Genomic DNA, 19,248 nt, shown 5'->3' on the forward strand with positions numbered 1-19,248 from the left:
AAAAAATGTTTCCATTCACTTAAGCATCTGATTAAAAGGAAAACAATTTCCTTCTGGTGCCTCCAAGATCAATGGGGCTTATCGTTTCAGAGGCGGCAGCCTGAACAAGCAGCCGAATGAAACAGGCAAATAAATAAATCGTTTTACAATACATCACATAATTGGCCCCAAAGCTCTGCGTCTGAGAGAGTGACTGAGTTGCGTGTATGGTTGTGTGTGTGGTTATGTGTGTGCGTGTGTGTGTGTGTGCATACGTGTGTATGTGTTTTCTATGTGTGAACAGAATTGAACAGTACAGGCACCACATCCCATTCTATTGCTGCCGACGCAGTAAACCATCTCATCTTCTGATCTCATCTTTGAATACCATAAACATACCCCTTTTCTAATACTAGATAAGAATGTCTGTTCATTGGACTATACGATAAATGCTGGCGAAGTTAAATTTACCTGGCAACTTACGGCCCCTGAGTTGGGTAGCTCCTCATCCGGTTTGATCTTGGAGCGTTTGTGGTGCATGGGTTCCCCCGTGCTGCTCACCGCCGACTCACTGGTGGGTTTGGTCTGTGGGAAAAAAATCTCTTAGTTCAAAATGAATTCAACATACTACAAGATAGAATGACCATAAAAGTTGAGCAGAAAATAAGATTGACATGCAGTTGTATGACGACATCCTGTATGATACTGTTCAAGGGATCTAGTTAATCCTACTACAAGGTAGCATAGTACAGCCTGTTATCTATTAATTCGAGGCCATTGAATAAGCCACTGATTCTATACAGCAGTTCCCTATCTGACCTCACCTTTGATAGACCTGACTCTGGCCTGACTGGTCCTGGCCTGAGAGCCCAAGGGGAGTTCCCTGTTACAAGGCAGGTGAAAATAAAAATAAATGAACTAGGAAAGCTGAACTGGCCTGGAAAAACAAGAGAGATTCCTTGGCTCGGATCTGTGCTACTGGCCTTCTCAGAATGTTAACTCCGGGGAATCTGTAATGTAATTTCCTCTTTAACAGTGGGGCATCTTGACACTCGACCCACTGAGATCCTGCTCATAGACACAGTGAAACTGTCCTATTTGGACTAGAAATATGAAATCGGTAAGGTAGTATATGATTCTGGTTGTTCCCTCAGAGCTGGAAAGAATTCTGTAATAGATTCAGAAGATACATTTACATAGTCAGTTCTCTACCTTGAATGAGAGATCTCATCCACCAACTACCTCATAGCTAGAAACAGCAGTGAGTGTGGATCTGTGTCATTAACATGCCACAAAGTAGCAAACTAAAATGCGAGCTTTAAATGCGAGCCCCCACATACAGTCGGAATGGAGAGACACTGTGGAATTCATAAATTCCCATTTTAATCCCCGTTTCCTCCTGTGTGATTAATGGTGTCAGTGGTGGGATCCTATGCTAACAAGTCCCTTGTTGTTTCTCATGTGGGAAAAAACGATGTTCAAAAACGACGTTCCCATTCGAAAATAACACATCCAGGGGACCGTAACTCCCATGAGGCCAGAGCGCGGAGGGGAGCCTGCTTCTACTTGTCTCTAAGCCTTGTATCTGTTCAGACTACCACGGACGCGGCTAGCACGTGGCTAGCACATGGCAGTGCTATCTATCTCTTACCTGTGATGATGAATCGCAGAGGCTTCTGACGTGGAGGAGGGAGGAGTCTCTCACCTGTGAGGTGTCGTTAGAGATGACAGAGCGCTCTCTGGGTGTGAGGCCAGGAGGAGGAATGCCAGGGATGGGCCGCTGGGTGGTGAAGACCGGGGAGGGGTGGATGAGCGGCGGACTGTGGCCGAACGCAGAACCCACCATCCCCGTTTGCCGACCAAGCAGCTGCTGGTGCATCTGAAGTGCCACGGGGTTCGGAGGGTAGGCAAAACTCAATGCCGGACTGGAGGGAAACAATATCATAATCAGTGTTGGGGTGAAACATAAAACATACAACAAGGTTTGGTGCAGACCCCTCCCCCCTTTTTTTCCATTATCAATATTTATAAAGTTAACAATTAATGTACCACTATCAAACTACATTCTGATGTATTTGAGCGGCAAATGCAATGGCAACGAGGCAAAATGAGGGACAATAAATTGTTCTGGCTAGCTCCTCATCTGACAGGAGATGTGATGCTCTGGTAACACTGCTTTTTATTTTATCTTTATTTAACTAGGCAAGTCGGTTAAGAGCAAATTATTATTTACAATGACGGCCTACCCCAGCCAAACCCTAACAACGCTGGGCCAATTGTGCACCGGCCTATGGGACTCCCAATCACGGCCAGTTGTGATACAGCCTGGAATTGAACCAGGGTCTGTAGTGACGCCTCTAGCACTGAAATGCAGTGCCTTAGACCTCTGCACCACTCGGGAGCCTACGAGGCCCAAGGCGAATCCCTGGCAATGAATGTTCAGATTGTTAGCACTGTGAATTCCTGATGTGTCCCTTGCCAGGCCGTCTTTGTAAATAAGAATTTGTTCTTAATTGACCTGCCTGGTAAAAGAAAAGTAAAAGAAAAATGTAAGGTTATACTTAGTTGCAAAATTCTGGTAACTTTCCAAAACTTCCCAGAAATCCCTGTTGGCGGATTCTCGGAATCAAAAGGGAGGGCAATAAATCTAGGAAAATTTGGGGGAACCTTATGTAACCCTAGTGATATTAACGCATCGCTCCACTGTAAACACTTTATGACACTGACGATGACAGAAAGACTGGGTTCTGTCAGAAAAAAAGCCCAATTATAAGAAACCTTTATTATAGCAACAGTATAATCATGCCTATAACTTCGTATATAACTACAACAGTCACTTCACATTGCATTGTCTGCTTGCTAGCTCTCCCCTACTGTGACAGAACTAGATCATGGACACCCTTCCTTTCTCATTAAAAACAAAAATAGTAACACAATGTCCCAGTACCAGATCAATGTGCAAAGGTCGAAGGTATTTGAGGTAGATATGTACATGACGGCAGGGTAAAGTGACTAAGCATCAGGATTAGAATAAGACTAAAATAAAGAACAGAGTAGCAGCAGCAAATGAGGAGTGTAAAAGTGTGTGTGAGAGAGTGTGTGTGTCATGTGTATGTAGGTATGTGTGTTTGTGTTGTGTTGGTCTGCGTGTGTGTCTTATGTGTGTGGGTTTTGTGTGGGAGAGTCAATGTAGTGTGTGTGAGTAAGTGTGTATATGGTTTGTATATATAGCCAAGTGAGTGTGTAAATGGTTTGTATATATAGTCTAGTGAGTGTGTATAGGGTTTGTATATAAAGTCTAGTGAGTGTGTATATGGTGTGTATATATAGTCTAGTGAGTGTGTATATGGTGTGTATATATAGTCTAGTGAGTGTGTATATGGTTTGTATATATAGTCTAGTGAGTGTGTATATGGTTTGTATATATAGTCTAGTGAGTGTGTATATGGTGTGTATATATAGTCTAGTGAGTGTGTATATGGTGTGTATATATAGTCTAGTGAGTGTGTATATGGTGTGTATATAAAGTCTAGTGAGTGTGTACATGGTGTGTATATATAGTCTGGTGAGTGTGTTTATGGTGTGTATATAAAGTCTAGTGAGTGTGTACATGGTGTGTATATATAGTCTAGTGGGTGTGTATATATAGTCTGGTGAGTGTGTATATGGTGTGTATATAACGTCTAGTGAGTGTGTATATATAGTCTGGTGAGTGTGTATATGGTGTGTATATAACGTCTAGTGAGTGTGTATATGGTGTGTATATATAGTCTGGTGAGTGTGTATATGGTGTGTATATAAAGTCTAGTGAGTGTGTATATATAGTCTGGTGAGTGTGTATATGGTGTGTATATAACGTCTAGTGAGTGTGTATATGGTGTGTATATATAGTCTGGTGAGTGTGTATATGGTGTGTATATAAAGTCTAGTGAGTGTGTATATGGTGTGTATATAAAGTCTAGTGAGTGTGTATATAACGTCTAGTGAGTGTTTATATGGTGTGTATATATAGTCTGGTGAGTGTGTATATGGTGTGTATATATAGTCTAGTGAGTGTGTATAGTGTTTGTATATATAGTCTAGTGAGTGTGTATATAACGTCTAGTGAGTGTTTATATGGTGTGTATATATAGTCTGGTGAGTGTGTATATGGTGTGTATATATAGTCTAGTGAGTGTGTATAGGGTGTGTATATAAAGTCTAGTGAGTGTGAATATGGTGTGTATATAAAGTCTAGTGAGTGTGTATATGGTTTGTATATATAGTCTAGTGAGTGTGTATATGGTGTGTATATAAAGTCTAGTGAGTGTGTATAGGGTTTGTATATATAGTCTAGTGAGTGTGTATAGGGTGTGTATATAAAGTCTAGTGAGTGTGTATAGGGTGTGTATATATAGTCTAGTGAGTGTGTATAGGGTGTGTATATATAGTCTAGTGAGTGTGTAAAGGGTTTGTATATATAGTCTAGTGAGTGTGTAAAGGGTTTGTATATATAGTCTAGTGAGTGTGTATATGGTGTGTATATATAGTCTAGTGAGTGTGTATATGGTTTGTATATGTAGTCTAGTGAGTGTGTATATGGTTTGTATATATAGTCTAGTGAGTGTGTATATGGTTTGTATATATAGTCTAGTGAGTGTGTATAGGGTTTGTATATATAGTCTAGTGAGTGTGTATAGGGTGTGTATATAAAGTCTAGTGAGTGTGTATAGGGTGTGTATATATAGTCTGGTGAGTGTGTATATGGTGTGTATATAAAGTCTAGTGAGTGTGCATATGGTGTGTATATATAGTCTGGTGAGTGTGTATATGGTGTGTATATAAAGTCTAGTGAGTGTGTATATGGTGTGTATATATAGTCTGGTGAGTGTGTATATGGTGTGTTTATAAAGTCTAGTGAGTGTGTATATGGTGTGTATATATAGTCTAGTGAGTGTGTATAGGGTATGTATATAAAGTCTAGTGAGTGTGTATATGGTGTGTATATAAAGTCTAGTGATTGTGTATATGGTGTGTATATATAGTCTGGTGAGTGTGTATATGGTGTGTATATAACGTCTAGTGAGTGTGTATATGGTGTGTATATATAGTCTGGTGAGTGTGTATAGGGTATGTATATAAAGTCTAGTGAGTGTGTATATGGTGTGTATATAAAGTCTAGTGAGTGTGTATAGGGTGTGTATATATAGTCTAGTGAGTGTGTATAGGGTGTGTATATAAAGTCTAGTGAGTGTGAATATGGTGTGTATATAACGTCTAGTGAGTGTGTATATGGTGTGTATATAAAGTCTAGTGAGTGTGTATATGGTTTGTATATATAGTCTAGTGAGTGTGTATATGATGTGTATATAAAGTCTAGTGAGTGTGTATAGTGTTTGTATATAAAGTCTAGTGAGTGTGTATATGGTTTGTATATATAGTCTAGTGAGTGTGTATATGGTTTGTATATATAGTCTCGTGAGTGTGCGTAGGGTCAGTGCAAGATAGTGAGTGCAGATAGCTTGCGTACCCTTAATTGACTATTTCACTTACATCATCGATGAAATCAACATCCAAACCTCCCACTGCTCACCTTCACACAGGCTCTCTCTGTAAACATAGGTAGCTCCAGGTAAACACAGGTCCTATGGTTCAATAACAGTCACGCGTGGTGAGGCACCATTCATCCTGCCTCCTTGATGCCTGCTCTCAGCCTGGCTCCATACGTCTGCTGATCTTATTACCGGCCCCGAGTGGAAATCAATGGGCCAAGACGCATTTGGGGGCCCATCTGCTTGTGATATCACTCATCAGTCTGGAGGCCCTATCATTGGCCCTGTCACTGGGGCCACAGAGGCATGTGATTGATCAGGTTCTCCTTCCAGATCGCTGATCAATGGCTACGAGTAGGGCTATGGATCTACCTCTCTCTCTTTCTCTCTCTTTGTCTTTCTCTGTCGTTTCGGTGTGTATTAGGGGGGTGGTGTTTGGGAGGGTGTGTGGATGACTGACACATGCCGCCGGGGACGCTGGGTAAATGGGGGGACAAGGCCCACCAGGGGTTTGGACGCAGAGGAGAAACACGTACGCACGCACATAATAACCTCACTGGTCCACCGCATCCTAATACACCCCCCCCCCACCTTCAGTAGACCAACGTCCCACAAAAAACATAGCCTCTGCCCCAGGCCCTTTGTCCCACTCCATCTCCATACCTACATCGCTCTTCAACGTTAAGCGTGATGGAGTCATACGTATGTGTGGAATGTTGGTTGTCTTTATCATCCCATACATTACTTTTTCCAGAAATCCCCAATGGAAATTATTCCTGCAATCAGGAAGGTTTAAACAGGAAATTCTGGAATTTTCCAACCAAAATGTATTGAAAAAACGTACTGCAATTTTGCAACCATGATCCCATACCTGATGGCCCCGGCCGAGAGGTGTCCGTAGGAGCCGCTGGTGGAGGAGCTGGAGCGGGAGTTGTTGAGGATGGTGACAAGGGAGTTGGGCGAGTTGCGGATCATGGTTTGCAGGTCAAAGCTGTGCTCCGACAGGGGAGAGATGGGCAGGGCCCGCTTCCTACTTGGCCTTGCCGTCAGCCTGGGGCTGGGGAACCTGGAGCCTGGAAGAGGGGAAGGCAGTAGAGTAGACAGTAGAGACATTAGACGCAAGAAGTTGTAGTCTACAGAACCTCTCTGGATAGAAACCTAGTAGGTGAAAGAGATAGTGATGTATCTATTGTGTTTAATCAGATACTATTTGTTGCATGTTAATTTGTGGCTTGACTTATTTTTCATAGATTTGAGGGCTTTTATAACATTGTAGCCTACTTCTAATTTAACCATAGACAAACATAGAGGGGCCGTAGAGTGAGCTTCACTGCTTCAGAAAAACCTAATTCAATCCAATCAACAAACAAAATGTCTTCTAACAAAAGGCAAATTTGAATGAAAAAGTGCAACTGTCAATGGATGAACTTCATACAAGACAACATAGGGGTGCCTAGTATGTCAGAGCACTTTACTGACTGGGTTATGGCAATCAAGTGATGTGCCTCCTTATTCAAAAGCAGTCAATGTTGAATGGAAAAGTGGCTTTGAAAAAATACCAAGCAGCCAACAACACAAGCTCTTTCTCTCTCTCTCTCTCTAAACACACAATGAGACGCATGTACAGATTAAGAAATTACTTTTGTTGCCTTTTCACTCGGAGATGTCACAAGACAGGGTGAAAAACAGAAGGAAAAGTAAAGAAGCGAAAGGGAGGAGAAAAAGGATAGAAAAGACGCTGAGGGGATGTTACGCTTTGTGAGTGAACTGACACAATGACTTTGTGACAGAGTAGGTCGGGGAAAAAAATGTCGGCTGTTTTTTCTTTTTTCCGTGGGCAAACAAAACCAGCTTACGCAGCCCCTGTACTCCCTCCCTTTTCCCTCCCTCCATCCTCCTTTCTCCCTCCCTTAAATTCAAACACTCACTCTTGCCTGACACATACAGCGATTACAGAGGCTTCCATTCACATGGAAATCAGTTGTATGATTTTGTGTGTGTGTGTGTGTGTGTGTGTGTGTGTGTGTGTGTGTGTGTGTGTGTGCGTGTGTGCGTGTGTGCGTGTGTGCGTGTGTGTGTGTGTGTAGTGGAGTTCCTGGCATACGTACGGCTGTGTTTGGAGCATGGAGCTCCAGGGAGAGAGGAGGGAGGAGGAACACCCCTCCACATTGTCTCTGCTCTGGCCTCTTTAGAAAACCTGCCTCTCTCTCTTTAATGTCTCAGAGAGGGGAGTTGGGGGGCAAACACACACTCACACATACAAACACACAAATCCCCCTACGCACATACATACATGCAATCTCTCACACACTATACATCTCTGGAAATATGTTTGCCATTTGAGGAATTTGTTCCCTGAAATCTGACGCAGTTCTATACTCACACAACCACTGCATCTCACACACCTGCGATAACCACAGACCTCAATCAAACTTCTACCCCCTGGTTGACCTAAGACACGCCCTCCCAAACCTGTCTCCCATACCTCTCTATGACAAACCTCCTAAAAACCACACCCTAGGTGAGGGACTGCCTCCACTTGTGGAGAGTTAGAAGGGGAGAAGAAACGGGGGAAGGGGTAGAAGAGGGAAGCTGTCCCATCACAGCTGGGCCTCCTGGGAGTTATGTTTATTAATGCTGCAGCCAAATGATAAATCGGCCAACCAGGAGAGGAGAGGGAGAGGTAGAAGAGAGGGAGAAGGGAGCGTCGTGGCCCGTAACAGGGTAGCTGGAGTGTCCCTCTAATTTCTCTGTGATTTATGGACGGGACGGCTGGTTAGGCACAGCGTCATTAATTCACACGAACAGGACAGGGAGACCCAGACAGGCTGGACTGACTGGTGGCAGTAGAAAATAAACCAGGAGCCTGGAGCCCAAAAGCACAAAAACTCCTAACCCACACAGCTGAGTTAGGGCCACCTGAGAAGACCCTGGCCCTCTCACAGCACAGCACAGCACAACTCCCCTCCACACCACTTCTCTCCCCCTCTCCTTTCCTCCTTCTCTCGTATCCTACACGATCATCATAACCATAAACTGGCAGTAATATGAAAACTAAATAGGTGACACAGCTATACTGTCCAACCACTAATCCACTCCCTCAACAGGACTGAATTAAATAAAATACATTCATAGGGTTCAAGCAATAGTGGGAAGGACAGGATGGGATCTTTTGATCAGTAAGCTTATATTTTCCTCAGGTAAAAAAACACAAATTATTCTGATGGAAAAATAGCCAAATAGCTAATTATATAGCCCAAATACCGATAATAGCATAGCGCTACCTAAAAATAGCTAGCTAATAAGAATAAAAACATTAGACAATAGGCCATTAAAGCCCCAAACAGCCAGGGCAGTGCTATTGTTTCATTAGTCTCTTTCCTAGGCTAATTACATTGATGTGAAGTAGACTGACTGAAACTATGCTAGCTACAATGCAACTAGACCACATTAACGACACACGCCTTATGTCTTTTTTCTCCCCTAAAATCTATATATCACAAAGGAAGAGCTTTAAAGTGTTAATTTTCCTGGCCTGCGTGTGGAACACACATTGCTGAAACGCAATGAGTTACAGTGCCTTACAAAAGTATTCATCCCCCTTGGAGTTTTTCCTATTTGCTGCATTACAACCTGTAATTTCAATAGATTTTTATTTGGATTTCATGTAATGGACATACATAAAATAGTCCAAATTGGTGAAGTGAAATGAAAAAAATAACTTGTTTCAAACAATTCAAAAAAAATAAAAAACGGAAAATGGTACGAGCACACTTTGCTAGCCCCTAAATAGGATCTTGTGCAACCAATTACCTTCAGATGTCACATAATTAGTTAAATAAAGTCCACCTGTGTGCAATCTAAGTGTCACATGATCTGTCACATAATCTCAGGATAAATTCAGCAAAAAAAAGAAACGTCCTCACCGTCAACTGTGTTAATTTAACTTAACATGTGTAAATATTTGTATGAACATAACAATATTCAATAACTGAGACAAACTGCACAAGTTCCACAGACATGTGACTAACAGATATGGAATAATGTGTCCCTGAACAAAGGGGGGTCAAAAGTCAGTCAGTATCTAGTGTGGCCACCAGCTGCATTAAGTACTGCAGTGCATCTCCTCCTCATGGACTGCACCAGATTTGCCAGTTCTTGCTGTGAGATGTTACCCCACTCTTCCACCAAGGCACCTGCAAGTTCCCGGACATTTCTGGGGGAATGGCCCTAGCCCTCACCCTCTGATCCAAAAAGTCCCAGATGTGCTGAATGGGATTGAGATCTTGCTGGCTCTTCACTGGCCATGGCAGAACACTGACATTACTGTCTTGCAGGAAATCACGCACAGAACGAGCAGTATGGCTGGTGGCATTGTCATGCTGGAGCATCATGTCAGGATGAGTCTACAGGAAGGGTACCACATGAGGGAGGAAGATGTCTTCCCTGTAACGCACAGCGCTGAGATTGCCTTCAATGACAACAAGCTCAATTCGATGATGCTGTGACACACCGCCCCAGACCATGACGGACCCTCCACCTCCAAATCGATTCCGCTCCAGAGTACAGGCCTCGGTGTAGCGCTCATTCCTTCGACGATAAACACAAATCCGACCATCACCCCTGGTGAGACAAAACCGCGACTTGTCAGTGAAGAGCACTTTGTGCCAGTCCTGCCTGGTCCAGCGACGGTGGGTTTGTGCCCATAGGCGCCGTTGTTGCCGGTGAAGTCTGGTGAGGACCTGCTTTACAACAGGCCTACAAGCCCTCAGTCCAGCCTCTCTCAGCCTATTGCGGCCAGTCTGAGCACTGATGGAGGGGTTGTGCGTTCCTGGTGGAACTCGGGCAGTTGTTGTTGCCATCCTGTACGTGTCCCGCAGGTGTGATGTTCAGATGTAACGATCCTGTGTAGGAGTTGTTACACGTGGTCTGCCACTGCGAGGACGATCAGCTGTCCGTCCTGTCTCCCTGTAGCGCTGTCTTAGGCGTCTCACAGTACGGACATTGCAGTTTATTGCTCTGGCCACATGTGCAGTCCTCATGCCTCCTTGCAGCATGCCTAAGGCACATTCACGCAGATGAGCAGGGACCCGTGGCATCTTTCTTTTGGTGTTTTTCAGAGTCAGTAGAAAGGCCTCTTAGTGTCCTAAGTTTTCATAACTGTGACCTTAATTGCCTACCGTCTGTAAGCTGTTAGTGTCTTAATGACCGTTCCACAGGTGCATGTTCATTAATTGTTTATGGTTCATTGAACAAGCATGGGAAACAGTGTTTAAACCCTTTACAATGAAGATCTGTGAAGATATTTAGATTTTTACAAATAATCTTTGAAAGACAGGGTCCTGAAAAAGGGACGATTATTTTTTTGCTGAGTTTATATACACATGTTCTGAAAGGCCCCAGAGTCTGCAACACCACTAAGCAAGGGGCACCACCAAGCAAGCGGCACCATGAAGACCAAGGAGCTCTCCAAACAGGTCAGGGACAAAGTTGTGGAGAGGTACAGATCAGGGTTGGGTTATAAAAAAAAATCTAAAACTTTGTACATCCAACGGAGCACCATTAAATCCAGTATTAAATAATGTAAAGAATATGGCACCACAACAAACCTGCCAAGAGAGGGCCGCCCACCAAAACTCACAGACCAGGCAAGGAGGGCATTAATCAAAGAGGCAACAAAGAGACCAAAGATAACCCTGAAGGAGCTGCAAAGCTCCACAGCAGAGATTGGAGTATCTGTCCATATGACCACTTTAAAACGTACACTCCACAGAGCTGGGCTTTATGGAAGAGCGGCCAGAAAAAAGCCATTGCTTAAAGAAAAAAATAAGCAAACACGTTTGGTGTTCGCCAAAAGGCATGTGGGAGACTCCCCAAACATATAGAAGAATATACTCTGGTCAGATGAGACTAAAATTTTGCTTTTTGGCCATCAAGGAAAATGATATGTCTGGCGCAAACCCAACACCTTCATCACCCCGAGAGCACCATCCCCACAATGAAGCATGGTGGTGGCAGCATCATGCTGTGGGGATGTTTTTCATCGGCAGGGACTGGAAACTGGTTAGAATTGAAGGAATGATGGCGCTAAATACAGGGAAATTCTTAAGGGAAACCTGTTTCAGTCTTCCAGAGATTTGAGACTGGGACAGAGGTTCACCTTCCAGCAGGACAATGGCCCTAAGCATACTGCTAAAGCAACACTCGAGTGGTTTAAGGGGAAACACTTTAAATGTCTTGGAATGGTCTAGTCAAAGCCCAGATTTCAATCCAATTGAGAATCTGTGGTATGACTTAAAATTGCTGTACTTGAGCAGAACCCATTCAACTTGAAGGAGCTGGAGCAGTTTTGCCTTGAAGAATGGGCAAAAATCCCAGTGGCTTGATGTGCCAAGCTTATAGAGACATACCCCAAAAGACTTGCAGCTGTAATTGCTGCAATAGGTGGCTCTACAAAGTATTGACTTTGGGGGTGGTGAATAGTTACACACTTTCAAGTTTAGTTTTTTCGTCTTATTCCTTGTTTGTTTCACAATAAAAAATATGTTGCATCTTCAAAGTGGTAGGCATGTTGTGTAAATCAAACGATACAAACCCCCCAAAAATAAATTGTAATTCCAGATTGTAAGGCAACAAAATAGGAAAAATGCCAAGGGGGTGAATACTCTCGCAAGCCACTGTATTACCAGCAATGATCACAGCCGATTGTGAAGTAGTGAAGAGGTAGCATAGCCATGGCATCTTCTCCCATTTGAAACTGTGGCCCTAATTGTTTTGTTTCACTCTATTAATCTTAAGCGTTGATACAGAAGAAAGAATTTCTTCCTGTGATGATGAATGGTGGGACATTCCAATTCCCACTTAATAGCAATTAATTTTCAAATAGGCGTGCAAGTTTGGCTAGTTTTAATTAGTTTGTTCGGAGGAATGGGGGGAAGGATGAGGAGGGGTTTCACCCCGGATTTCCATGAAAGCGGCGGCTGGCTGACTAAATACCTTCTCATCAAAGAGAGAGGGGTGAGGCTGTCCGACCTTCCCTAAGATTCAGTGTGCATTTAATTTCCTATTTACACTTTAAAATAACTCATTAGCATAAGTCCTCTGCACAGGCAGGCCTGAGCTTGGCACATTAAGACAATGGCTCATTTAAATCATGTCAATTTAGAATCGCTAGCTAGTCCCTCCTCATTTGGTAGGATTGTTGTTTTGCTCCATGTAAAACAGATTGTTGTATAGTGCAGGGAAATAATGTTGTAATCTATCTAGAATACTCAGTTTGTAAAACACAAATACAGACACCCCCACCCCCCCACATACAAACAAAGTCATGAAATTGTAGTTTACAGTGTACACCCTATATTCATTTAGCATATGATTATTTTTTTAAATTATATATTGTATACTTCAGCAGAGACACACTTTGGAATGGATAGTAGTTGGCTCAATGACTGGAAGTCTATGGGAACCGCTAGAATGTCATTGCACTAATGCTAGTAACAACCCCCCCCCCCCCACCACCACTGCTGAAAAAATCAAAGGGTAAACACTGAGTTTGCATCAGTGTCTTAAACCCAGTGCAGTCAGACTTACTCTCCATGGCCTGTAGATACTCCATGTGCAGGGCGCTGCTGGTGGCTCCGGCCGTGGAGGCCACAGAGGGTAGGAGGTCCGTGTAGGGGCTACGGTGGCCTGCCAGGAGAGCCATCTGGTGGTAGTACTCTGCTGTAGTCAGGCCTGTGTGCGGGGCTAAGGAAGGGGTGAGGAGGGAGGAGGGGGGAGAGAGAACCAGAGAGATACAGGAGAGAAACAGACAGGAGAGAAACAGAGACAGACAGAGAGAAAGAGAGAAAGAGACAGACAGAGAGAAAAAGACAGAGACAGAAAGAGAGAGAGAGACAGACAGAGAGACAGAGAGACAGAAACCGATAGAGACAGAGAGACACAGAGAGAGAGACAGAGAGAAAGAAAAAGAGACAGAGAGAGAGACAGAAAGAGATAGAGAGAGACACAGAGAGAGAGAGACAGAGAGAAAGAGACAGAGACAGAAAGAGAGAGAGAGAGATGCAGAAAGAGCGAGGAAGAGAGAGACAGAGAGAGAGAGACAGAGAGAGAGAGACAGAGAGAGAGAGAGAGACAGAGAGACAGAGAGAGAGAGACAGAGAGAGAGACAGAGAGAGAGAGAGAGAGACAGAGAGACAGAGAGAGAGAGACAGAGAGAGAGAGAGAGACAGACAGAGACAGACAGAGAGGGGGCAGACATGCATGTTAGGTGAGATAATGACTTGTAAAACACAGCAGGTGCGGCCTGCAACACCTACAACAGCTAAAAATATCTGTAATTTAGTGAGCACATTAGCAACACTATCACATATAGAGTGGAAGAGAACAGCTGTATGGGGAGCATGACTCTGAGGTAATGTAATGTACTACAGGTCTCAAATGTGATTTCAAGCTGCTTACTCAGAATTGACACTACTGTATGTCTTGGTTTTAAATGTATTGTTCATTCATGCAGGTATGCATATCATATTTCATCCTATGTTGTTTGCCAATGGGTAAGTGTGTGTGTGTAGAAGGGGTGTTAGGGGGTGTGTGTATGTGGAGGACGTGTGTGTGTCCCTGTCCCTCTCCCCCCTCTGAATATGCCTTTCCTTACAACCTCTTCCCTTAGTTATAGAGCGCTATAAGTCCTTGAACCGTATCCTAACAATAAACATCTGGCATCGTGCTTCCATCTGCATATATCCCAACCAAGAAAAAGACCGAAAGAGTGGGAGAGAAGAGAGAGAATAAAAGACTGACACTGTGGTTTTGGATGCACATATGAAATCAGTTCAGCCACACCAAGTGTTTTCGTCCCATTTTAAAGAAAGGAGAGAAGAAATAAATAAAGAAAACGCGGGATGAAAAGATCTCCTCAGAAGGCCGGCCTGTATGCCTGGCAATATGCATCGCTGATTGGTTCAGTGAATGAAAGAAAAAAATTCCAAATTAATTTGATTTGGGTATTATGTCTTAAGTGGAGGGGGGAGTTTCTTAATTGTCTTTGTTGTTCCGCTTTAGCTTTGCTTCTGCATTCAACCGTAATGTGCCTCATTCTCTATTTGTGCGAAGAAAGGGCTTTGCGGAATTTCTAAATCAGGAATCCTGGCATGGGTAGTGCCATCCTGGGGGCGAGGGGGGTGGGGAGCTTTCAGTGTGGCACTTGACATGGAAGAGAAGCAGCTCAATGTGTCTCAGGAGTTGGTGGTTGGTGGGGCCACAGGGCCCTCCTTCAGAGCAACAATGGGATAAGAGGCAAGTAGTATATGACTGAACCACATCAGAGAAGAAAAGGAATGAGAGGGTGAGAGAGAGAGTGATGGGGAGGGGGGGGGGGGGGGGGCAGAGAAAGCAAGAGGTAGAGCCAGAGAGATTGAGAATTTTTATTTATTTTAATTTTATTTTATTTCACCTTTATTTAACCAGGTAGGCTAGTTGAGAACAAGTTCTCATTTGCAACTGCGACCTGGCCAAGATAAAGCATAGCAGTGTGAACAGACAACAACACAGAGTTACACATGGAGTAAACAATAAACAAGTCAATAACATAGTAGGAAAAAAAGAAAAAAAGAGAATCTATATACAATGTGTGCAAAAGGCATGAGGAGGTAGGCAATAAATAGGCCATAGGAGCGAATAATTACAATTTAGCAGATTAACACTGGGATGATAAATCATCAGATAATCATGTGCAAGTAGAGATACTGGTGTGCAAAAGAGCAGAAAAGTAAATAAATAAAAACAGTATGGGGATGAGGTAGGTAAATTGGGTGGGCTATATACCGATGGACTATGTACAGCTGCAGCGATCGGTTAGCTGCTCAGATAGCAGATGTTTAAAGTTGTTGAGGGAGATAAAAGTCTCCAACTTCAGAGATTTTTGCAATTCGTTCCAGTCGCAGGCAGCAGAGAACTGGAAGGAAAGGCGGCCAAATGAGGTTTGGGCTTTAGGGATGATCAGTGAGATACACCTGCTGGAGCGCGTACTACGGGTGGGTGTTGCCATCGTGACCAGTGAACTGAGATAAGGCGGCGCTTTACCTAGCATAGCCTTGTAGACGACCTGGAGCCAGTGGGTCTGACGACGAACATGTAGCGAGGGCCAGCTGACTAGAGCATACAGGTCGCAGTGGTGGGTGGTATACGGTGCTTTAGTAACAAAACGGATGGCACTGTGATAAACTGCATCCAGCTTGCTGAGTAGAATATTGGAAGCTATTTTGTAGATGACATCGCCGAAGTCGAGGATCGGTAGGATAGTCAGTTTTACTAGGGTAAGTTTGGCGGCGTGAGTGAAGGAGGCTTTGTTAAGAAATAGAAAGCCGACTCTAGATTTGATTTTGGATTGGAGATGTTTGATATGAGTCTGGAAGGAGAGTTTGCAATCTAGACACCTAGGTACTTATAGATGTCCACATATTCTAGGTCGGAACCATCCAGGGTGGTGATGCTAGTCGGGCGTGCGGGTGCAGGCAGCGACCGGTTGAAAAGCATGCATTTGGTTTTACTAGCGTTTAAGAGCAGTTGGAGGCCACGGAAGGAGTGTTGTATGGCATTGAAGCTCGTTTGGAGGTTGGATAGTACAGAATGGTGTCGTCTGCGTAGAGGTGGATTAGGGAATCGCCCGCAGCAAGAGCAACATCATTGATATATACAGAGAAAAGAGTCGGCCCGAGAATTGAACCCTGTGGTACCCCCATAGATACTGCCAGAGAACCGGACAACATGCCCTCCGATTTGACACACTGAACTCTGTCTGCGAAGTAGTTGGTGAACCAGGCAAGGCAGTCATTAGAAAAACCGAGGCTACTGAGTCTGCCGATAAGAATATGGTGATTGACAGAGTCGAAAGCCATGGCCAGGTCGATGAAGACGGCTGCACAATACTGTCTTTTATCGATGGCGGTTATGATATCGTTTAGTACCTTGAGCGTGGTTGAGGTGCACCCGTGACCGACTCGGAAACCGGATTGCAGAGCGGAGAAGGTACGGTGGGATTCGAGATGGTCAGTGATCTGTTTGTTGACTTGGCTTTCGAAGACCTTAGATGGGCAGGGCAGGATGGATATAGGTCTGTAACAGTTTGGGTCCAGGGTGTCTCCCCCTTTGAAGAGGGGGATGACCGCGGCAGCTTTCCAATCCTTGGGGATCTCAGATGATACGAAGGAGAGGTTGAACAGGCTGGTAATAGGGGGTGCGACAATGGCGGCGGACAGTTTCAGAAATAGAGGGTCCAGATTGTCAAGCCCAGCTGATTTGTATGGGTCCAGGTTTTGTAGCTCTTTCAGAACATCTGCTATCTGGATTTGGGTAAAGGAGAAGCTGGGGAGGCATCTGATGTTGACATGCATGAAACCAAGGCTTTTTCGATCACAGAAGTAAACAAATGAGGGTGCCTGGGGACATGCAGGGCCTGGGTTTACCTCCACATCACTCGAGGAACAGAGGAGTAGTAGGATGAGGGTGCGGCTAAAGGCTATCAAAACTAGTCGCCTAGAGCGTTAGGCACAAGGAATAAAAGGAGCAGATTTATGGGCGTGGTAGAATATATTCAGGGCATAATGTGCAGACAGGGGTATGGTGGGGTGCGGGTACAGTGGAGGCAAGCCCAGGCACTGGGTGATGATAAGAGAGGTTGTATCTCTGGACATGCTGGTTATAATGGGTGAGGTCACCGCATGTGTGGGAGGTGGGACAAAGGAGGTATCAGAGGTATTAGGAGTGGAACTACGGGCTCCATTGTAAACTGAAACAATGATGACTAACCCGAACAACAGTATACAAGGCATATTGATATTTGAGAGAGACATATAGTAAGGCATAAAGTAATCGCAGGTCTTGATTGGGAGAGCTAGCTAAAACAACAGGTGAGACAACAGTAGCTAGTCAGCTAACACAACAACAGCAGGTAAAATGGCGATGACTAGGCAGAGAGGGTCGGATTAACTACACACAGAGCCTGAGTTCGCGGCTGGGGCCGACAGATAAACACAAATAAACAGAATGGAGTACCATGATTAATGGACAGTCCAGCAGGCATCAGCTATGTAGCCAAGTGATCATAGTGTCCAGGGGGGAACAGTAGATGGAACAGGGAAGCCGTCACCACGCTAACACGCGTTTAAATTTGCGTTTAAAGTTAGTAGCCCGGGGGTGGTCTGCTCAGACGGAGGCCGGTTGAGGGCACAGCGGATGGAGTATTCGTCAGCAGACCAGACGTGGTGGTGCGGCGGGGCGCCGTGTCGACAGAGAATCCAAGCCAGATGGCGAAAGAGGTATTGTAGTATTTTGTTTGCTAACTGGTGCTAGCTTCGTGGCAGTGGCGTTAGCCACTATAGCCAATCAGTAGCAGTGGTGATACGGTGCCAAGGTCCAGAGTTAACAGCAAGGATCTGGTGGAGTATTGGGCTCTAGTCGTGTATGAGTGGGGTTCGGGTAAACAGCTGAGTAGGCTGGGGGTGGGCCTCAGGGATAGCTTCGGTACTGGGTGCCACGGAGGGTGCAAGCTAGCTGTGCGCTAGCTAGCTGCAAGCTGTGAGCTAGCTAGCTGCAAGCTAGCTGTGAGGATCAGAAGTAGTGGCTCAGGGATTACGGCAGGAATCCGGCGTTTTTGTGGAGAGACAGTCCGATGCTGGTAGCTTGGCGAGTACTATATCGGGGCTAAGAACAGGGCTGGTGTCCGTGCAGAAGGTAAAAGCCGCTAGCAGTGGCTAAAAATGACTAAATAGCTTGTAGCTGATTAGCTGGTTAGCTACTGGAGGTTCTTGAATGTGTTCCAACGTAAAAAAAATAATAGCGATTCCGTATCACATTGGGTGAGGCAGGTTACCGGAAGGTATAATCGAATTAAAAATCGAAAAGAGATAGATTTTTTTTTTTTTATATATATATACAAAAAATACGAAAAATACAAAAGTACACGAGAGGACGAACAAAACACGCCTACACTGCTACGCCATCTTGGAAGGGAGGTATACAAGGGAGGTATACTGTAGATGTGTCACGTTCCTGACCTGTTTTCTCTTGTTTTTGTATGTGTTTAGTTGGTCAGGGCGTGAGTTGGGGTGGGCATTCTATGTACTGTGTTTCTATGTTGGGTTTAATGTGTTGCCTGATATGGTTCTCAATTAGAGGCAGGTGTTTGACGTTTCCTCTAAACCAAATGCTTCACCACAAGCAAAGTGAGAAACACGAAATAAACATAAACCACCGAACACGTATCCTGGCACACAAGAATGTACAGACTGTACACACAACAATCCCGCACACCCAGCAGGCCGGGCTGCTGGGTAATAAAGCCCCAAAAATCACCCTAACCACAAACAGGTGTCAATAATCAACAAAAAGGGAGGGGGAGGAAAAGTCAGTAGCAGCTAGTAGGCCGGTGACGACGACCGCCGAGCACCATCCGAACAGGAAAGGGAGCCACCTTCGGTGGGAGTCGTTACAAGATGAAAAAGAACGAGAGATAGGTGGTACTAAATCTCACCCGCTTCAAGTCTCCATACAATTCTGCTAATTAATTAATCATTATTCAAATGTATTCCAGTAAAAAAAATCTGTGCAGACTTAAAAAGGAAAAAACCTATAAGCACAATGATATACTAACAACATAAAGGCTGATAGGTTAATTAACTATTTGATTGATTAAAATAGTAATTACTTGCCTCATTTCATAATTTAGCACATACTGTAA

General features: G+C 44.2%; 1 protein-coding gene across 1 annotated transcript in view; it reads right to left on the reverse strand.

Moving 5' to 3' along the window:
* Positions 1-19,248, reverse strand: part of LOC129823295 (transcriptional activator GLI3-like) — a gene marked incomplete at its 5' end in the record, with an annotated part of 36,723 nt that overhangs the window by 15,193 nt on the left and 2,282 nt on the right. The window contains 4 exons of the mRNA XM_055882229.1: positions 451-564; positions 1,685-1,904; positions 6,382-6,583; positions 13,101-13,256. Of these exons, the coding sequence (XP_055738204.1) occupies positions 451-564; positions 1,685-1,904; positions 6,382-6,583; positions 13,101-13,256 (692 nt within the window). The remainder of the gene's footprint in view (positions 1-450; positions 565-1,684; positions 1,905-6,381; positions 6,584-13,100; positions 13,257-19,248) is intronic.

The sequence above is a fragment of the Salvelinus fontinalis genome, chromosome 25 (assembly GCF_029448725.1).
Source record: "Salvelinus fontinalis isolate EN_2023a chromosome 25, ASM2944872v1, whole genome shotgun sequence".
Taxonomy (NCBI): Eukaryota; Metazoa; Chordata; class Actinopteri; order Salmoniformes; family Salmonidae; genus Salvelinus; species Salvelinus fontinalis.